Source organism: Sciurus vulgaris (assembly GCF_902686455.1).
Source record: "Sciurus vulgaris genome assembly, chromosome: 16".
NCBI classification, from domain to species: domain Eukaryota; kingdom Metazoa; phylum Chordata; class Mammalia; order Rodentia; family Sciuridae; genus Sciurus; species Sciurus vulgaris.
The window spans coordinates 55203427-55226831 of NC_136477.1; the positions used below are offsets into that span (position 1 = coordinate 55203427).

Here is a 23405-nt window from a genome sequence, read left to right on the forward strand (position 1 = left end):
TCTTCATGAGTCTCATATGGCCAAGATGGCCAGAGAAACCAGTTCCAAGTTCATATATGCATTTGACCCAACTGTGCAAATACTCTTCTTATAACTCTGAAGAGTTTTCTAAAAATAAGCAAAATTATTTTAAAGGGAAAAAAATGGGCTGGAGTGGGGCCGTATTTCAGTGCAAAGGGAATACTGTGTAAGTTCCTTAGTTACTACTAATATAAGAAGGATTTCAACAGGTACTGGTGCAGCTGGCCTAGAAGATATTTATGGTCCATTGAGAGTTGTAAGCAAGGACTGTTTCTTTTGGAGAAAAAATAAGGCAGCAATTTCCTTTTAAATATTTTAGTGTGTTATCACGACATGAATACACTATAAGGCATGCAAAAGTATTTAAGAGGCACAGTGCACAAAATCAGCTCAGAAAAGATGACCTTGGGAATTGCAGAAGCTAGCTGCAGTGTGTTGATGACTTCCCTGTGTTTAAAAATACTATAAAAAGGAGTTATAATAAAGTTCCTAGCTGGGGGCTAGTGGGTCACATCCTAGAAGCAGAGAAAATGTTTAACTTTGGAAAATACCATTTCTTTTACTGTAAGTCTTATGTGCTTAATTAGCAGCAGCCATATCTAGGACCTGTAGGGTTGACCATAAATATACAAGGTGGCATGTATATGTATATATGTGTTTGTGTATGTGTGTGTGTGTGTGTGTAAATGTCTCTAAGGTTGAATAGGAATCTGGAAACAGATTTAGCACGAGAAGACACAGTCTCCAAGAAAAACACTTACTTCACTGTCTTTTGAGTTTTCCATGAAAATGAAGGATAATATTCTCCTCAAATCAAAGCCAAGTGTGATGGAAACAGAGAAAGCTTTGTCATCAAATACACTTTGGTATAAATAACCTTTATCATTAAAGTCTTAAGACAGATGGATATTCTCTGAGAGGTTTAGCTTTAATCAAACCTGTGCTGGTAGGCTTAAAGGCACTGATGTATGGTAGCACCAGCGTACAGTCCAGTTCATCAAAGACTCATTAGATGATAATAATAACTGTATTATATATGTTTTTCATTAGTTCTTCCTAGGAATAAAGACTAAGAACTAAAGATGTTCATGACTATTTGCCTAAATCCAGAAGCCAAATACTATTGGAGCTTTTTTTTTAAACTTCATTGCAAATATGAGAAATATGGGGGACACTGAGGCTTAAATAGCACGTTCAACACTGAAGAATGTGAAATAAATCACTTATGTGTTCCACTGGGTAGAATTTAGAGCTATGTAGGTAGTGCTGTCATTAATTATTAAGAAAAAAAATCTGGCTTCTCTCAGTATGATTGTCTAAATCAGGAGCAGGAGGGATAGGTAATTTCCAGACAGACTGCTTGCTAGTAAATTGAAACAATTGCCAAATCTAAGAACAAAATCCTAAGTCAGAATCACTTCTTTCTGGAAAAGATTTCCTCACAGTAGTAAATGTCAAGAAAGCATGGGCTCTCTACTTGAATCTTTTAAGCTTCATGTGCTCACAGATTATGGAGCTGTTGTGTCTCTGAGGGCTGGTGGTCCAGACACACATGGCCACATTCATGGGTTACATGGCACTGAACCTGTGTGAGCTCTCTCTGATGGTTCCTTGGAGCCAGAAGACTTTCTGGGCTCCAGAGAATGTGGCCTCTCACTAGTCACCTACCCTAAATCTGCCTCCTCACTCACTCTCACCAATGCCATAGAATGTTCTGGGATATACACCTCAGGAAAATAACAACAATAATGTTAATAATTACATAAACCATAATAGCTAATATTCACTGAGCATTAACTATATGCCAGGCATTGTTCTAGGGTTTTATATATGACAAGTCTTTTAATTCTCCCAGAAGCCCTATCATAATTCCCATTTTATAGATGAGGAAATTGAGGTCTGGAGAAATTCAATAATTTGTTTAAGGATATAGACCTGGGACTGAACACCAAGTCATCTGAAGCCAGAATCCCACACTTGACTCCTACATGATACTGCCTCTAAAGAACTTTCACCTTAGTAGTGTTGATTGGACCACTCATAGAAGGACAACCATCTACAGAAATAACCAAAATGAATGGCTTTTCTCTCTTCTAAAATTCATGAATTATTTCATGAGCATGCCTGTTGAAACTAGCAGCAAAAAGAAAATAAACAGAGGATTTATCTGGTCATCTCTGAAGTCATTCTGTGTTTAAAAATTTCAACAAAGTCTTTGATGAAAGTTAATGGAAACTGACTCATTTGTTTGATGATCTGTCTTCTATGTTATGTTTTTGAAACTTAGGAAAAAATAAATTAATGTCTTCTTGATTCAGATGGGATTAAAAAAAACTGAGATGCTTTTGCATTAAATTACACTTTTTCAAAACAAATCAAGCTCTCTGGATTTAATAAAGTCTAGAGCTGCACTGTCCAATTTGAAAGCCACTAGCCACACGTGGTTAATGTGAACTGACATGTGTTGGAAATGTAAACTACACATTGCATTTCAAAGACTTATAACAAAAGAAAATATAACCTCTCACTGATAGACAACATTTTATTTGAGTTATGTGTTGAAATGATAACATTTTTCTTACACTAGGTTCAAAATCCTATCACTAAGTTTAATTGTACCTGTTTCTTTTTACCTGCTTTAATATGGCTAGTAAACATTTTTGACAAAGTAACTAACTAGCCTTAGACTTCTACTGGGCTGTGCTGCTGTGGAACACTATGTGCAAAGTAGAGACTGGGGACATCGATGGTAGACATTATCTGATGGGGACAAGAGTACAACCACATTCCAAAACCCAAGATGGGACTCCAAACATCAGGCTGCACTTCCAGAACTCTCTGCCTTCTCTAAAGGACATACCCCAAAGACCTTATGGATCTACTTTGCTGGCAAGTAACACATGAGCTTCAAAAATGAATCCTGCTGCAAGAAAAGTGGTAATGGGATTTATTTATAAGGGTTATTTGAATTAAGTATATCATTCTTTTGTCTAAAGAATGACAGATGATTCATGAAAAGTGATAACATTTACAAATGCTTTTGGACCTAAAAGATGCATTAAATTTTGTCTTCCCTCCTAACTCCTGCTCATTTTGATTTTCTTCTTTTTTAATAAAAGAGAGGTGTCGCAAAATATTTGGTGGATTTTCTCTTTGAGGTCAATAGATATATGTTGATTAACATATGTCAGTGCTTAATCCATATCTTTTTTCTCTTTGTGGTATGTACTCATTGATGTTCATCATTTATATCACCAATAACTTCATTTCCTATCCCTACGCCCTAAATATGTATCAATCCTCTAAATAGTACAGATTCAGAAAAAATTTCTGAGATCTTGGTAGTTTGCTCTAGCTGCCAGAATTCTTAGCCACTTTTCCTAAGTGACTATGTAATAAGTTAAGAACCTTGAATATAAGCCAGACTGTTAAAAAATAAAGCAGCCTGTTCTCCAAGCACTGTTTTTCACTGAGGTTTCACTGTAGCAGTCACTGCGAGACTCAGAACAGAGCTGAGAGAAGTAGGTAGGAAGCCGGATGGACCCCAGCAACAAGGACATCCCACAGAGGCATCATCCGCCCTCCCTAGCAAGCCCCCTATCACTTTCTGGTGGACTATTTCTGTCTGGAGAGAGAATTCACTGTGGAGGGCAGATAGGACTCTCCTTGACAAGGCTCTACTCAGGAAGTATTGAGGGAGGGCCACATCCAGCCATATGATGAAATGGTTTTACTGAGGATATATCACATAGGGTGAAAAGTGATTGACTTTTTTCTTCTTCATATCTTGCCAACATGAAATTGATCATATTCAAATGATACAGGAGAACAGTTCTGGGAAAACTGACCCAGAGTGACAACTCTTATACCAGACACTAAGAGAAACCAGGGAGGGGCATCCTTTGCTGTGGGATTCCTCCTATAGAAACCTTGTACCTTTACGGTCCACTATTCTGCCTCTTTACTGCTTTTTTCTCCTTAGTGTCCAATGAATTTGTGGTTTTCCTTGGAGGCTCCCAACCCACCACTACTGTCATTATGGCTGTCCGTGCTTTTCAACATTCCACACATGGTAGATGCTGTCTAACAAGACTGATTGAACCTGTACACTCTGAATACTTATTTCTATGAGGGGAAATGGGAAGAAAAAACTTTTAAACATGAAAATACTTCTCTGATAACTTTGTGTTCTTTTCCAGCAAGGGATGAAGACATTTAACTGAGTAATAATCTGGGCAGAAAGGATAAACCAGATGTCTTCCCAATTCTCTTATCATCAAAAGGCATTTGAAGACACATGGAATATTAGAGATTATGTCATTATATTACCATTATTATATATTCATTTGTTGGTTATATCACATCCAGATTCTTTGAATTAGGAGTCCCTGTGAATTTGGAAAAAAAATTCTATGAAGTTGTTACTTTATTCTGAACAAGAGGTACTAACGCTTTCACTCTAAAATTCTCAAAGCCTCAGAAACTTACCACTCAGTAGGAAGATATCAGTGAACCCAGAGGGAAAAAAGCTAATTAACTGTCTCACTGAAACATGCCTTCCTTTTTGGAGAGTCAACTAGGGACCCATGGACTTGAAGTCCATTGTCAAATGGTGTGTGAAAGAGATCCAAGTTCAACAATAAATATCATCAGCAATATAATGGTTCCCTTCAGCCCTCAGGGCCAAATGACCTGCGTTTTAGCAAATTGATTTTGCTCATGAATTGTGTTAAGCCAAGCAATTGTTTCCATGACATGCTTGAGCCCACAGTTCCTCTGCCTACAAAATTCATGGTTGAATTTGTCCAATTGCTGATTGCTATTCCCATTTGCTTTCATAATAGTCACTTCCTTCATCAGTAATGGGTTTTATACACAGTACACAATCACACCCATTCAATGTCCCCCATAAACATTTCATGATTTGTCCAACATGGTTGTGAGAGTTGCTTATTTGAGCCACAGCTAGGGTAAGTCTTACTGAGTTAATGAGATGATGTGCTGTAACATCAGACAACGGGGGTTTCCCACGGCCACCTTAGTAATATGTGCTCTCTTATCCAAGAACCCATTTGTGTCATTATCCTAATGTTCATCACCTTAAGATAATAGAAGGCTCACTGAGTTCATAGAACTCATGGAAACTTAGAGAACATAGACATAGAAAGAGTTTGGGAACTACAGATGAATAAGATCTGCATGGAGAACCATAAAAAATGGCTTTGGAAGAGATTCTGTTTTTGAAAGCATGGAGTTTGAAGTCAGGTAATAGAGAGAAGAGAGGCACATCCTCTGAAATGGGGTAGATAAAATATGGAGCAAAATGCATGTAGACAGGTCCAGGAAGCAAAGTTGGAGGAACACCAGGTGACAATAAACTCATAGATGACAATCAAAGTTGGAATGAAACAAAGAGCAGCTCTTGAACCTACTTTTAGCAAATCCCATATCTGTCTTTGTTATAACCAGACAAATCTAGGGTTTGAGTGGGTTAAGTTACTCATCATCTTTGACTTGCATCTACCAGACTTGCTTAGCGACCAGATAATGTTTATAATTGCTTCCCAAGTCTTTCTGGTGTGTCGCAACTTTCAGTCTTCTGCACACTGATTTCCAACCAAAGCATTCTGTTCCATCAGTGCCCCATTAAATTAACCTCAGATTGCTGATAGCACCATGTCAGAGGCTCATCCAGTATAACAATGAGTTAATGAATCATCCCCTCTGAAAGCAAGATATACTCTCCTCTTAAATTATGTTACAAGTAGTAGACAATTCCAAGGTTTTCTAGTTTCAGTCCTTGTTCTTTCACGTGGTCATATATTTAATAAATATTCATTTATGAGCCACTCTATGCCAGATTAGGTCCCTGCTCTCACAGCTTTTCAATATAGTTGGGGGATGAACATAAACAATAAATTATTTCAAGTGTGGTATTAAGACAGAAATAGATGTGGTGATATGCTAGAGTTACCATGGAAGTGATAGAGGATTAGCTAGCTATTTTAGTTGGAAGATAGTGAAAAAGACTCATTGAGGAGTTGACTTTGAGCTGAGATTTGGATAAAGACATGAAGCTACATGAAAGAAAAGAGAAGATGACAGAAATTATAAGCAAAGAAAACAACATGTTCAAAGTTCCTGAAAAAGGAAGAAGAATGATATATGTGACAAAAGCAAGCAATGAGAGAGTGAGATGAAAAGGAGCAGGAGAGGTGGCCAGGATACACTGTTGAAGTTAAAGAACTCACCTAGGACCACAGCACCACAAAAGAGGAAGCAGGGAGGTGAAACAGATGTTACAGATAAACGGCATACACAGCAAACCAGAAAGAGGATCCCAAGAACAGGAACATTCGCGTGCATGAGAGTAAGGTAGGAGCCTGTGACACAGGTGGGGATCTTAAACTCAGCCTACTTCAGGAAACAGGCAAACATCCTAAACAAGATAAGCAAACCCAGGTAAGAGAACTGTGGGAAATATAGTGACCTCCAGAATCAGTAACATGCCAAATGGCATTCATAGTCATTAGAAATATTTGCAGACAAAAATACAGCACATCATTAAAAAATACTTTGTAAGCAAGAATAACATACATACGAAGAGGCAAGCAAAATCCATGGAGTATCAATATGCACCACTGAGCTAGAATAAAAACATGAAGTAGAGGCTGGGAATGAGAAAAAGCATTAATCTCTAGGATATACAAAGAACTCAAAAAACTTAATGCCAATAGAACAGGGGTTTCATAAAAGTAAAAAAAGAAGAGCTATGGCTTATATTTCTATGAAATAAACAAAAAGAATACATTTTGTCAGGCAGTAACCCAAAGGCTATAATACTAAGGACAAAAAAGCACTATTTGTTGAAGAGTTTGCAAAATCTAACAATGAAGTAATGCTCAAGTGGACCAGATTTGTAAAGTCAGGATCTGCAAAACCATGAAGTCCAAGCAATAACCAAATGCACAAATTCTCCTAAAGAATCATGACAGTCTACTCTCTGCTTGAATGAGTACAGGGATGGGAAGCTCACTCCCTCAAAAGGCACTTTAACCATTCAGAAGTTTTTCTTAATTTGACTTCTTGTTACGTGGAGCTGATACTTGCCCCTTTCTAGTCTGATAGTCCCAGATCTGCTCTCAGGAACCACACAGAACTTATTTAGTAACATGACCACCTGCCAGCCCTTCAGATATTTAGAAACTGACTCTGGCACCCCCCCCCCACAAGTTGTCCTTTCTCTAGTCTAAACCTCTTTACCATCAACTATTCCTCAATCTGTTTCTAGAACCTGCCACCCCAAACATCTTTCTGTGAATCTTTTCCAGTTTATCACTACCCTTCTTGAAAGAGTGATCAAAGAATGTGACCTTTCTACCTGACATTTTCTGTGTCTGCAGTGGTAGGGATACAATTATATTTACTGAATTCATTCATCTGTTGTCCCTGTCCCCTCCCACCCAAGAATGTCTGCTTATTGTATGTTGTGAGAAGACACATGATCTTCAGCAAGGAAGTTCATCAGTATAAATAATAGCTAGATTGTGGAACCAACCTAGATGCCCTTCAACAGATGAATGGATAAAGAACTGTGGTGTATACACACAATGGAATATTATTCATCCATAAAGAAGAATAAAATTATGGCATTTGCAAATAAATGGGTGAAGTTGGAGAATATCATGCTAAATGAAATAAGCCAATCCCAAAAAACCAAAGGCTGAATGTTTTCCCTGATAAGTGGATGATGATACACAATAGGGGTGGGGGGTAAGAGAAGAATGGAGGAACTTTAGATTATGTACAGGGAAATGAGAGGGGGAGGGGGCAGGGGTATGAAAGATGGTAGAATGAGACAAACATCATAAGCCTGTGTACATGTATGATTACATAAATGGTGTGACTCTACATTGTATACAACCATAGAAATGAAAAGTTGTACCCCATTTGTGTACAGAGAATCAAAATGCAGTCTGTAAAAATAAAAAAGAAAAGAAAAAAAAGAATGCCATTCCTTATTACTCTATCATTTCTGATTAAGATCATTTGTACATTACATCCTGTACCAATAATGCCTGATCTATCCTTCAGTGTTCTCATGCTTCTTTATTATGTACTCAAACCAGAGAAGCCTTTTTGTACAATGACCAAAATGAAATTTAAAATAAGTGGTTAAAGGAAGAGAAAAAATTGGAAGGATGGGCCTTGAAGAGAGTGCTGAATGGGAACATCCATGACCTGGATTTGATTCTGACCTACCACCACTACTTTTTCAAAAACCAAATTGATCATTATAGTCAGATGAGAAATAGCTAGCTACCTATTAGCATATTCTTAGTATATACCAAATTCTGAAATAAGATTGCAGGTACCATATGTCACATAATTGACATGATGATCTTTTGGAGTGGTATGTACTATTATTTCTATTTTAAAGTCAAGAGAATTAGAACACAGAGGTGAAATGACTTGCCCAATGCCATTCAGTTGTAGGTAGCACTGCATTTGAACCTGATTCTGCTTTTTTTCTGAGTCCAATCTCTTTATAGTCTTGTGCCACAATCTCCCCTAGTGGATAAAGGCTATACCACATGTCTACTTACCATGAGATCAAAAAATACATCTTATGACAATTACTTCTCTTGAGATGTTTTTTCCAAATAGATGGAAAGTAGGAACATGTGTTGCCTAATCTGTGAGGCTAAGGTGCCATCAGAGCGTGGACACAGGGCCAAAGAACAAAGGAGGAGAGAAAGGGGACACACCAACAGCGGCATTGGACATCTTATCTTGAACTGAGTGGAAACATACCCATGCAGCTTCTGTTACTAGCATTTTTGGAACACAAGATTTCAAGGTGACTGTTCAGCCTAAGAAAACAGTGTTTTCAAGCACTTTTAATAGCACTTTAGCAGCATTCACTTCCATATAAATCATGTGCTAATTTATTCATTAAAGTAGCCTGTACTTGGCAACATTTTATTAACCTCAGTTTATGTTAGTAAGATCCATACTTGTATTTTTAATGCATCTCTTTATAATTACTCTATAATTCTGGTTTTCTTCCAATATGGGGCTAAATCTTTACCAATCCCCAAATTGCACTTCATATCCAATGAAAATGAGTTTGAGTGATAGTATTACAGAATGACTTTGGAAAGCTCAGATTTGGCAGAGAGCCTATTCCTATACCTAGCCATGAACCACAAACTCCTGGGGATTTTCTTACATAATGACTGATTCCTGAGTTCCTCTGCCATATACTGAATCAGAATCTCTAGGGATGGAACCTCCAGGGAATTGAGCTTTTCAGCAACTGGTTTACAAACCATCATTTAAACTCTAATATCTAGACAGTTTCCCCCTACAGAGGTCTGTTATGGCCCTTGGAAAACAAAGGAAGCAGGATATAATAGGATATATCCTAAAGACAGACATGAAAACCAATCACCTCAAATGATCCAATGAGTCCTAGAGAAACAAATTACCCATTCATTATTAAATGCTGACCTCTTTTTTCTTTATTTTCTGGGTTTGGGTAGCCATTTTCATGCCCAGTTACTACAAAGAAATCCTATAAACACAGAGAAAAAAGCACAGGCTCTATGTCACCCATGAAGACCAAGTGAAGATAATCATATGGGTTTACCTGGTAGAGCCATATGGTAAAAAATCATAATAAAAAAATTCATTTTAAAAATCAATGTAAGCAACCAAAATAAAAGTACATTTTTTTAAAAATCAGTCTAAGAGGGTTAGAACAGGAACACAAATTGATGGCTAATATGGCAGCTCCTTCCTACTTGACACCTATGGTTGACATTGCTTATCAATCACAGCACTTTCCTTGCTACATCCAGAAACAGCCTCAAAGTCCTTTTCAGCCAAGCATTCTACGGTGCTAGTGCCATAGCTCTAACATGTAAGGAACATAGTTTCCCTGACTAGAATGAGTAGGTAAACTGAAATTACCAGCCTCACCCATCATAGGCTATATGTTCCACATAGGACAGATGAACACCTGAAGGTTCTCAGGTCTCACCTGCAGACAGAATCCTAGAAGCAAATCACCTGGCTATTGCTCATATTCATGTTTATACTGATTTCACATTTATATTTTTGAATAGGAGTGTCCAGATATCAGTTACCTGCTAAAATGTTTATAACTGGAGTACACTCATATTATTCAAACCAAACTAGTTTCTGCTCATAATTCAAAGTTCCACTTTAGTAAATGCTGTTGGAAAGACCAGCTGAGTTCCAAAGTGTGTCAAAAATAAATGTAGAATTTGAATAAAAGAATCATAATCTGATTTATTAATATTGATGTTACTATATATTTTCTTCTCTGGAGACCTGGGACTATTATCTCCACACAAATCTATAACATCCTGGTAAACAACAGGGTAGACATCGCAAGGACAATTGGCTGCTGCTGGGTATTGTTTGAAAACAGAAAATAATTATAATTAACTTATCTTGGGTTACCATTATGGCCATTATTGGTTCCTTGGTCTCTATTGCCACTTCCCGAGTTCTACTAAGTAGAATCCCATATATGACCATATCTAGAGTGACATCTGTTCACCAGGTTCATTACATCAAAATGACAGTCCCTGTGATTAAACAATAAGATCAGAAAGAGAAGACTCACCTCATCATAAATGCTGTCATTCCTGTGAAAGTCTCCAACCTTCCTGGGAAGAATGTGGACATGAACGTGCTGAAAATGTGTAAGAAAGAAAAAATACAATGTGATTATCTCCCCATAAGTTTTTCAACTTGACAAGTGATGCTCTCATGAAGCCCAATTACTCCACATTGGTTCTTTCTGGATTATTTTTCAGAGGAAGATGATGTTCACCTTCCGCAACAATATCTGAAATCTGCTGAGAATAGAGAGGCACAAAACAAGAGAGAAGAACTTAGTGGCATATATGAGTTTGAGTGAAATGCCAGAATATTTTAGAGGCTCTGTGGAATTATTCATAGTTGTCAGTCTTGGTTGTATTTAGCCAGTGCTTTGAAATGACAGTGTGTCTTATAAAAGATGACCATCATGACTCTGAAACTGACAAGAAATAAGAATCAGCTAAAAAAGAACTGCATGAATAAATGAATGAGAAGAGGAAGTAGTAAGGGCCAGAGTTATAGAATCAGGGATTTGAACAATAATCTTAGAATAGTAGGATAGTTCTCATTTGCTGAGTTTCCATTTACTATGATAAGCAAAGCTCTATGCTTGGTAAAAGTTCATTTCATACTCATAAAAATTCCATTCCAAAATAATCTTTATTTTGCAGATGAAGAAATTAGTACTCAAAGAGATCAGCGCCCCACAGGAAGTGCTAAGAGTCTGCACAGGAAGTGACGTCATCTGGTTCTTGCCCTCTTGTTCCTCAACAGTAAAGACACTGATTCTGTGAACTTAATCTCTTAAACAGCCCATTTCTCTAGTCTAAGACACCCAGGTAATATACATAGCAATGCTATTATGCAGAGTTCATGAATCAAGGCTTACAGCATATCTAATTCAATATATTCTTCAAGGGTAAACTGCCATTTGAAAGTTTTACTTTCCCAATAGTGTCTATTGTACCTCAGTTGAAGTTAAACCTATTCCTGCCCTTGAGCTATGTTCCCACATTTATTACAAACATGTAGAGGAATGTGAAAATGAAAAGCCTAAATGTGGAGAGGCAGTCAAAGAATCAAACCTCATCCCTAATCACGCCTACCCCTTCTTGATTACTACTATCGGGCTGCAAACCTCCAAAAGACCTCAAGAGAACTAGGATTAAGTGTCCCTATGGTTTTGTGTTAAAGGAAGGGAAAATGATATGCTATTAAAGCAGAGGCAGAGAGCAAGGCACTCCAAGGTGAATGAAGCAGAGAAGAACTTCACATCAGCCCCTGGCACATACCCTCAAGAGTGACATGCTTCGGCCACAATATTCTCCAGTCAGTGATGAAGCCAGTCATGGATCCCTCAGCAACTGGGGTGAATGTCTACTTATGTCACAGAGACTATTGGGGCACAGGGACAGAGGGAGAAAAAACCAGTAAGGAAAAACAAATCACAAACTACGCAGGAACCAACTCCTTCAGATAGAGCCAGGCAGTGTGGGCCCAGACTGAAACTGATTGGAGTCCATGGACTGGATGATGGAAAGACCAGGAAAATGCCACAAAACAAGGAGATAGCCCAACTTGAAGCCTTCACTCAATGTATGCTTCTAAAACCTGCTGTTGTATCCTTCCTTCTTTTCTTCTTTCTCCCTCCAGACCCCCACCCCCATGTTCCAAACAAGTGTTTCACAGTCAAACTGCCTAAGGACACTGATCAGTTAATAGGTACTTTTCAGAAAGAACAATACATGCAGTGTAGATGGCCCTATCACATAACTAGCTATGTGAGCTTGCAACACAAGGCCCTGTCCCAGTATCCTTGTCTTGAATGGGAACCGCAATGGTTCCTACCTCACAAAGATGAGCAGATCTGCTAAGCATGCAGGTACAGCATGATTACTTTTACTATTCCAAAAAAAATTTTTTTAAATCTCAAAACCAAGCAGAGATCAAATTCAAGAACTAATTCTTACATGAACAGAAAAGATCTTTTAAAAGCTCTTTGAATGACACATGGTTAAAGTATCTTTTTTCACCAAAGTTTGTTTCTGTTGCTTTGACTAGAAGGTCTCAAACTTCAAACTATGTCTCAGGATAGTTAAAACAGACATTGGCAGGACACCAAAATTGTTTCTAAAATGTCCCCAGATGATGCTGGTACTGCTGGTTAAGGGCCATACTCTGAGAAACAATGGCTAAGAGTACCAATCTGATTTCTAACCCCACTCCTGCCAAGGCTACCAACATAGGCACCAAGGTGGCTCCCTGTTTTGCCTGTCCCCTGAATTATAGGGAAACCTATTTCTGAATGTTTCCCTGGCTTCCTGCATTCTGAGGACCCTAGTGCCTGTCTTAGGGGATATGGCAGTTACTTATCACCATTAACATATGGCTGTGAAAATACTTTAGGGGAAACTCCTGGAGATAAAGAGGCTCTTTTTTTTTTTTTTTTTTTTTTTTTTAAACTTTGGTCTTCTGAGTTTAGTGATCAGAGCTCTCTCTATAGGCTGTGTTACCACCCAGTGCTGGAAATGCCACTTTTGATCACTAGTAACTACTTGAAACTCACCATGACACCAAGGTAGTAAATGGCTCACTGTGTATGTGATTTTTTCCTCAAGGACAGATATCTCAACACAGCCTGATATCTTCATATAATTCTTAAGTGACAGGCTGATCCCACCATCCTGACAACCCACTCAGCTTGTCAGAACAGGGAGAACATGGCAAAGCCGTCTCAAAGCCTCAGTGTTGTGAGAGAATACCGTTGTCATGGTCTTCCAACAGAATGGAATTCTGAATGGCAACAATGGGGATGATGTGCCATACCCTGTTGATAGTAATTTTAATATTAAGCCATGGTGAGCACAACTTATTCTTCTAAATGCTAGCAAAATACCCACTTAATAAAAGTGTTCTACAATTTTGCCAGGGGTCGCAACTTAGCTGCTGGACTTGAAAGAATATTTTCAAAGTCTTGTGATACATTCCATACTGAATAAGTTTTCATTCAAATAAAATTGCACAGTGTTAATTAGCACGATGAAGTGTCTGAGAAGTTCCTCACAAAAGACATTTGTTCAAGTTTGATACAATGTTCTAGAACTTTGATTTTGGAGCATCCAGTTGTTTTTTTTTTTCATGTAATATGCACATTTTTCTACAAAAAATATTTAGTGCTATTCTAGAACCAGAAATTCAGATGAACAAGACAAAACTCCTGCCCCTGTTGAGCTTATGCTTCAGTGAGCAATGCAGAAAATAAACAAATTAATAGTTTAATTTCAGGTTGACATAATTGTCAAGAATAAAAATGGTTCAAGGAAGAGCTGAAGACAAAGCACTGGGACACTCCAAAATTTAAAGCTTAGGAAGAGAAGTAGGACTCAGTTTATGAAGCCAAGAGATGGTGAGCTCCAACAGCCTAGAAAAGAACTTCCAGAAGGAGGGAATGAGTCATCAACAGGACTGAACTGCTGAATGCTTGCATTGCATTCAGTGAAGTGGGTGGGTTGGGGGGAGACAAAAGCACAAAGCACATGAAAAGATGCTTAGTATCAGTTGTCATCAGTGAAATGAGAATCAACACTGCACCAAGACACCACCACTTCACACCCACTAGAATGTCTATATTCAAAAAGACAGCCATTAACAAGTGCTGGTGAGAATGTCAAGAATGGGAACCCTGGAATGCTGCTGTTGGGAACATAATGATGCAACTGCTTTGGGAAACAGCTTGGAAGTATTTCAAAGAGTCAAACACACAGTCACCCTATGACTTAGGTGAGAACTATAGGCACAGTACACAGAAATTTGTACACGAATGTTCACAGCAATATCATTCACAGTCATGAAATAGTGGAAACAATCTACATGACCATCGACAGGTGAATGGATAAACAAAATGTGATATAACAAGAAAACAGGATATGATTTGGCATATAAAGGAATGAATTATGCTTCATGTGAAAGAATCCAGACAGAAATGGCCATATATTACATGATTCTGTGTACGAAACATCCAGTATAGACAAACGAGCAGAGAAAGAAAAAATAGTGGTTCTCAGAGCAGAAATGGTGACTGCTAAAGGCACAGGATTTCTTTGGGAATGAAAGATATTTTCGAGAATTATATAATGGTGATGATTCTATAATTTTGTGAATACACTAAAAAACAGTGAGTTGTATACTTTAATAAGGTGAGTTCTATGATATGTGCATTAGATCCCAAGAAATTATTAATTAACTTTAACTGCAGTGAATGGGAGGTAAGGAGAGACAAGCAGGCCTGTCCCCCACTTTCGGCGGCTTTGCACTGCCTAACTTCTCTTTCAATCATTTTAAACATTTATATTTTACTCACAATCACCTGAGGATGGTCAGTATAATCACATTGACAGATTTTGTCCTTGTCAGACTACATTAGAATTCGAATATAAGGAATAAAATCATGGTTGGGGAAAGGGTAGGAAGGCTGCAGAGCTACCCTCTTCCTAACAGGTGTCCTACAACCTCAGTCAGGTGTACCATGTGAACCCGTTTCCCCTACACCTGCCCGTAAGTAACTGCAGAGGGAAAGTCTTGCCCTAAAGAAAAACAAAAACAATGTTGTAGGTGGCAGACTAACTCCCCCTCCCAAAGATGTCAGTACTAATGCCTGACCTGTGAATATGTTAGGTTACATGCCAAAGGTGAATTAAAATTGCAGATGAATGAAGGCTACTTATAAGCTGACCTTAAAATTGAGAGAGTTTCTTGGATTATCTAGCTGAATGTCAGCATGAGAGTTCTTAGTAGTGGGAAAGGGTGAACATCATCAAAATGCTAAACTTTGTGCCTCAAGGGACAATCAAGAATATGAAAAGCCAAATCAGAGATGGAAAGAAAAAATTTGCAGATCATATATTGATAAGGAATTTATATCCAAATTACAGGAAGAACTACTATAACTCGAGAAAAAAGACAAAAATCCAAACTAAAATGGAAAAAGAGTATAAACAGAGCTTTGCCAATAAAAGACATATAGACATGTGCATTGGCATACACCTGTAATCCCAGTGGGTTAGGAGGTTGAGGCAGGAAGATCCCAAGTTCAAAGCCAGCCTCAGCAAATTAGCAAGGCCCTAAGCAACATAGACTCTGTCTCAAAAAAAAAAAAAAAAAAAAAAAAAAAAAAAAAAAAAAAAAAAAAAACCAACATAAAGCACTAGGGATTTGATTCAGTCCCTGGGTTCAATCCCTGGTACCAAAAAAGTGTAGAGAGTTGGGGTAAAACTCAGTGGTAGAACACTTTGCCCAGCATGTGTGAGGCCCTGGGTTCAATCCCCAATACCAAATAAACAGCAAAAAAGCTGCATAAACAAATAATAAGCATGTGAAAAGATGCTCAATATTCTAAACCCAAGCCCACAGGAAGACACTAATTTGCACCTATGAAGGTGACTATGATAAGAAAGGCAGATGATAATAAATGTTAGCAAGTACGTGGAGAAATTAGAACCCTTATATAAGCTAATGGGAATGCAAAGTGGTGCTTTGGAATACAGTTTGGCATTTCCTCAAAAGATTCACAGAGTTACCATTTGACCCAAATGCTAAGCTTGCAGCAATTTGTTATAGTAGCAAATATAAAACAAATACAAATGACCTTATGATATTTTTACTGTAGAAAATACATATTTTTCACATCTACACAATACTTCTATGAAGTCATTATTATTCTATCAATTCTGTAGGTGAGGAAAATGAGACAAAATTTTCCCCCAGCATGACTCAGACAAGTGTTTATATCTATTGCTCTGTCCATGAAATTTTGGATTATTTCTAAAAGCTCTCAACTTGAAAAAAGCAAATGTATTTACACAATAAGACTGTTTCATTTGCTGATCATCAAAGTAAAATATGTACAGTCCAGAAAATCTGCAACAGGAAACACACAGGAGAAATTTTACTCTCACCATCAAGCAATAACAATTTCTTTTCCTCATATAGGGGAATAAAAATATAAATTGTCTCCACTGCCCCAAAAGTACCCCTGAAACAAGGATATAAGAGCAAGTGGTGTATTTAGGAGGTGATCCCTAGACACATCAGTAAGGGAGTATGGGCCATGGAGATAGGAAATGAAAGGCAGCCAATAAAGGATGTTTATCAAGGAAGTGATCACTCTGTGTGCCTGGAGATTAGTTCTAGTAGCAAACTCTATGTAGCATGCACCTTGGAGTCATCCCACCCTAGGGTCCAGGGAGGTGGGGTATTTATAGGCCAACTCTTATCCTCTTTGGCTGAGAACTGCTCCTGGAGAGGTAATAATGTGCTAGCTCTTTACTTTCCTCCACCTTGAAAGTGAGAAGAACAGGTTCCTGGTATCAGATGGATGGACCTATCAGCTGTAGGGTCACAGGGGTGAGGTTATGTGGTAGAAGCACGATCCTATTTGCAGCAATGCTGGTGTGCTCATTTCTAATATTTGCAATCTCATAATTCACTGCTGGTTTGATAATTCAAGTGTTGGGTATTCTTTCCATGAGCAGGTAACAGATACAGTTCTGTTCAATGGGTTTCAAATTGCAAATCACAAAGATTCTGGGACAAACCTGGGGGTAGCTAGGGACAGTGGATGGTGGGAAAAGAATGCTGCGCAAGACAGGAGAGCAGGCCTCAGTTGCCCCTGCCCAATTCACCCAGAGGAGCTCCACTATTATCTGTGTCTGTGTTAGGATCCTGTGTAAAATTTCATTTGCAAAAAGAATCTTTTACTTTAAAAATTACAGAAAAAGAATTTGAAAAGACCTGTGAAGAAAACTTGGGATTATAATTGGAAAATGTTAGTAGGGCACTCACTGTATCTTATTTCTTCATTTTACAGAAGAGAAAAGTGAATCTGCTGAAACCAAGAGCAAAGCCATTGGAGGCCAGAAATGAGAACCCTAAATCCAGACTCATCTTCCAGGGCTTTCTTTTTTTTTTTTTTTAATTTATTTTTATTGTACACAAATGGGATACATACTGTTTCCCTGTTTGTACATGAAGTAAAGGCATACCATTTGTGTAGACATACTTTTACATAGGATAATAGTGTTTGATTCATTCTGTTATTTTTCCCTTCCCTCCTACCTCTCTTTTCCCTCTACACAGTTCCTCTTTCCTCCATTCTTATCTCCTTCCCACCCCCCCACTATGTGTCATCATCCACTAATCAAGGAGATCATTCATCCTTTGGATTTTTGAGATTGGCTTATCTTACTTAGCATGATATTCTCCAATTTCATCCATTTGCTTGCAAATGCCATAATTTTATTATTCTTTATGGCTGAGTAATATTCCATTGTATATATACACCACAGTTTCTTTATCCATTCATCAATTGAAGGGCATCTAGGTTGGTTCCACAATTTGGCTATTGTGAATTGAGCAGTTATGAACATTGATGTGGCTGTATCTCTGTAGTATGCTGATTTTAAGTCCTTTGGGTGGGACTTAAACCGAGGAGTGGGATAGCTGGGTCAAATGGTGGTTCCATTCCAAGTTTTCTAAGAAATCTCCACACTGCTTTCCAGAGTGGCTGCACTAATTTGCAGCCCGACCAGCAATGTATGAGTGTACCTTTTTCCACATCTTCTCCAACACCTGTTGTTGCTTGTATTCTTGATAATCGCAATTCTAATTGGGGTCAGATGGAATCTTAGGGTGGTTTTGATTTGCATTTCTCTTATTACTAGAGATGTTGAACATTTTTTCATATATCTGTTGATTGCTTGTAGATCTTCTTCTGTGAAGTGTCTGTTCATTTCCTTAGCCCATTTGTTGATTGGGTTATTTGTATTCTTGGTGTAGAGTTTTTTGAGTTCTTTATACATTCTCTTCCAGGGCTTTCTACCACTTCTTACCCATCCTACCAGTCCTGGATCTCAGAAACATGGAGATCTGTAAAACATGGAGATCTGTAAAGCAGCTTGACGTGCGGGTAGTAGACACGAATGGCCAAGGTTCAGGCCCCACCTCTGTCTCTTTCAGGTGACATTCTTACCTTATCTGCTCTTATCTTTTAAGTGGTCATAAAGCCAGCATACGAACACATAGAATTATTGTGCCAATTTTATGGAATATGTGGGTAAAGTTCTTAGGCCAATGCTGGCACATCTTCAATATTCAGTACATTCTAGCAATGGCTATATTACATGAAAATATTTTTGATAACCCGCTCCTGCTGTAAACCAGAAGGCTTGGCTCTGCTGGGAGACATGCTGAATGTGTTACCCTACCCTCAAAGCTCGTGTTTACAACATGACAGGATCGTGCCTTTCTTAATGTGTGGCAGCCCCATCTTCTGCTACTAACTTAATGGTTTCTGACTCTATGAGTTTCTTCACTGGCATACTGGCCTGTGCTCAGGCAGCTCATCTGTTTTTCCTGAAACACAGAAGACAGTGCTCTCTGTGAGTCCAAATGATCTAATTATCTCAGGCAAGTTCAGAAACTTAAAGAAAAAAAAATTCAGTTAAAAAAAAAAAGAAAAAAAAGAAAAAAACTTCCAGAATATGTAGAGACCCTATAGAGTTTTGTGGCTTAACAATTGTGTTTTTAAGTCATACATCACTGGCAGTGCTCCAACACTGAGTTATACTAATATATCATAAGAGGGATGGTCCACTCATGATATACGGGTGCCGTACATCATCCAAGCACCACGGCTTTGATGATATATTGCTCCCAACGACAATGAGCGTTTAAAGGAGCTTTTAGCAACCAGACAGTTTTAAATTTCAAATTTTCTAAAAATTAAGGTCTTTTCAAGTCAAATAAAAGCAAGATGATGGAATCTGGGGGGATATAATGTGTCACTGAACTCTGAGAGCCTGGCAATGTGTCTTTTCCTTTTGGCTGCAGGCTCACAAGGTGGAAATAATTGGCAGGCTCTTTTTCAATTCCTCCTCCAGGAGAACAGAAGCCCAGGGAACTGAGCAAACATGAGAAAGTGTCAATGCATCTATTTTGTCAATCAATTTCCCCCATCTTCCACACTGCAAGCATGAGTAGCTCATCACAGTCCCAAAGTACTTGCACCAGATGCCATGATAGGCACTGGATAAACCCACGAGAGATTATTTTTGTTTTCTCTGTTTAAGGAAACTCTTCTGGTGAAATCAGAACAAAAAGAACAAATAATAAGTAGATCAAGTTCCTTACCTATCTCTCACAAACTCAGAAAAAAAAAAAAAAAAAAAAGAGGAGGTACGTAGGAAGAAAGCAGGCCTTTTCTATCATTTGTCTTTGTGAAACACAGGCAGCACTGGTTGCAAATAAAAAGAAAAATGAAAGGTGAATGGCATCTGGGCCTCTCACCCAGAGGAGGAAATGGGAACTATTATCATAGTTCTGTCACCTTTTCTGTTTTACCAGTGTGTTTATAAGATGGTAATGTGTCTTGTGAGAATGTACCCACTTGTTTAAAACCCACTCACTTTTGGGGGTAAAACAATCACTATCAATTAAGAAAGCAGGTGTTGAGAGAATGTTTCCTTCTTCTTCTTTTTTAAAATTTGCTGCAAAAAGCAGAACAAAATGAGAAATCTCCCTACTGTTTGTTTAATAGACCCAAACAGGAACAGTGAGAGACAATTACATTTCAAGTGGCTTCTTCCATTTTCCTTTAGTAAGTGAATTACAGGAAAGAATGGTGGTAGAGTTACCGCCATGTAGAGAGAAACATCTGGCCATGAGGAATTAACACAGTCTCCCTTCCCATTATCTTGCCTCTAGTTTTTCACTCTGTTGGCTTCTTTTATTACATCCTAACTCTCAAATTACTATAGATTCTTGGTGTCTGCTCCTTTCCAAAAGGTAAAACATCCTATTGCTACCAAATAGAACCATTTACTATCTCAAAAAGCAGTCCCAAGCTTTCTTGGTCCTTTAACTGTAAGTTAACTGTAAGAAAATGAATTCATCACCTATGACTCTTGGGCCAATGGGTAAACCCTGGCTTTGCATCTGGAGAGATGTGGGTTCCTTTGTGGGCTGCTTGAGTTCCCCAAATGTAGTCCTCTTCTTCTAAGGAGGACACTGACAATTATTTAATTACTTCTTTCACATGAGATGAAATTCTTTACCTACACATTTATGGTAATACTACACCATCCACCCACTCATTATTTTAAAGTTATTTTCAATTACAACATTAGCTACCATTTACATGAGAACACTATACACTAGGAACTGTGCTTTGTGAATATTCTTTGCTCATTAGCATGATAAAAGACAGCAGTAATAATTGTTTCTATTTATTAAGCTCTTATTATATGACTGGCACCTAATGCCAGGAACTGAAGCACTCTATCTGCAATTTCTCAATTTTTTTTATCATAAAACTACATGATATATATAACCAAAATCATTGCTTTATGTATCAACAAAGAAACAGACACCTATGGAAGTAGTGAGTCTACTCAATTCCAAAGCACAAGACTGTCACATACTATTAGCACTTCAGTGTAGTTAAATCCAGTCTAGTACAAGGCCTAACCCCACTTCCCTCCATGCAGTTCACCCTCATGATATTAAGCTATTCTGCAGGAGAGGCCCAGAAAAGAACAGATTTCTAACACATTTGAGTCTTATACAAATATCATGTATTGTGTTTTGGCTTATGATGGGTTTCAGTGACATAAAATCAAACCAGATCCACAAAATCATAACTCAAAATACAGGGACCTCAGATGGGATCAACCCTACTATGTTAGGTTATGATCATACAACAGGACAGGTGGAAGCCTTGGTCAACCATTCCTACTCTGCCACACATTCAGGAGATGAGAGGTTGTGAAATTAGCTGTTTGCTGCTTTGCAGGGATGGTGCCTTAGTAATGCCTCCAGTAAAATGACTTTGAGAGAAGTAGAGAGTATTCCAGGATTTGTAACAATTGTACTCTATCTGAAATCACTGCAGTGACTGTGTTTATAGTATGTTTCTTGGTAGAAAAAATTTTAAAAAATTTTTCCTTCCATGTGGAATTACTTTTCTTTTCCTTCTCTCCTTCTTCTAGTTTTCAAAAGTGCTCTCTCTCTCTCTCTCTCTCTCTCTCTCTCTCTCTCTCTCTCTCTCTCTCTCTCTCTGTAGCCTTCAGATTCTTCAGATTCCTCTGACAGCTTGTTCCATAAAGTATAAATGATTAAACATATCTTTTTCTTCTATGAATTTGGAACTCTTTACTATCTTTTTCTTCTGATTATCTCCTTCCCCTAACACCAGGTTCTTAGGTTAGAGAACTCACTGATTAGATGCTCAATGGATGGAAAGATGGATGAATGGATAGATGGGTGGATAAGTGAAAAGATGGATGGGACCATGGATGGGTGAGTGAATAGATGGATGAATGCGTTAATTGATGGACAACTATAGTATACTTGATTTCTTACCTTGCTTAGAAAAATGAACCACATGTGTACTGATATTCTTGACCATTCCTGTTTTACCCCTCTGTCTGAAATTTCTATGCATAAGGACATGGTCTATGAAGAGTCATTATGATAACAATATACCATCTTTCTCCACTGTTGAAAAGAATCTTTTTTTTACCAAAATGCAAATTGGAAGGTTTTGTCTTTCTAGTCTCACATAAGTCCTTTTTAAAAAACTCCTCAAATATGTTCAAGTGTCTGAAGCAACAGCTTGTTCTAAAAATAATCAGCATTGCAAGGACTACCAAGGGGACATATCCACTGCTTAGCATTAACTTTAATAACGGTTATCGTGGTTCTCTCTCCTGAGAGAAGAAACCCACCTTTCCTCTGGATAGAGTCTGACCTTCACAAATTAATTCCAGGATGCTCTCTTTGCTAGACAGAATACCAAGAATATGTATTTTTTTATTTACACACTGTATCAGAACATTAATCCATACAGTTATTCCCTCTGGGTGTCTTTCTGTTGGGTGTACAATAAAGGATTTGGATGCAAATGAAACAATGATGGTATTTTTCCTTGTCTTACCCATTTTGTGACAAATGCACATTGCGTTGCTATTTGCCATACACATAATTACAGTTCTTTAATTTATGTTTCAATAAAATGTATAATAATAAACGTTTACTGCTCCATGAATAAACATTCAAATGAGGCCTCTAATGGAGGTTACATGTTTCGAAGCAGCTCTGTGGCTTTCCAGAAATCTCGCCTTCTACTTAATGAGCATCATTTCCATAATCTGTGCATTATTGCTTAAGCCTCCCTTTAGGAATATTTTACAAAGCAAAATTTTGTGAAATATTATCAGTCCAAAGGGAAAGAAATGTTAAGGGGATTAGCAACTTGTCCTGTTAAAGGGACAGGACAAGCTTTCATGTCCCTCCAGAGACTGTAACACAGTAATTATGGAGATGGCACTTCCTAATTATCCCTCTAGCTGGGTGCATCACTACTATAGAAATTGTCTGTAAGATCTGGTTAAAATAAAAGTGATAACAAACCCAGAAAGGTCAGCCATGAAGGTCAAGATTGTGCGAATTCCCTTTCTAGTGCTAACAATGAGATTAGGAAGTAGAATTATAAACTCAGGGGAGGTCAGGAAATGGCAAAATGGACACTCATGGACTTGGAAAGAGACAAACGGTTTGAGTATTAAATGATCACTCTGAGGCAACGGAATTCAGATAAAATCCTAAGTTGAGCTGCACATTGATGATGATGTGCATTATTTTCAATGTGAGGTTTTTCAGGAAAATTACCTAACAGAATGTGATGTCATTATCAT

General features: G+C 38.0%; 1 protein-coding gene across 15 annotated transcripts in view; it reads right to left on the reverse strand.

Annotated features, from left to right (window-relative positions):
* FHIT (fragile histidine triad diadenosine triphosphatase) overlaps window positions 1–23405 on the reverse strand; it is a 1508523-nt gene that overhangs the window by 197100 nt on the left and 1288018 nt on the right. For 14 of the 15 annotated variants that reach the window (XM_079114457.1, XM_079114456.1, XM_079114463.1 and 11 more), the window contains one exon: window positions 10679–10747. The exons of the other annotated variant lie outside the window; for it this stretch is intronic. In XM_079114457.1, the coding sequence (XP_078970583.1) occupies window positions 10679–10747 (69 nt within the window). The remainder of the gene's footprint in view (window positions 1–10678; window positions 10748–23405) is intronic. 15 annotated transcript variants of the gene reach the window in all.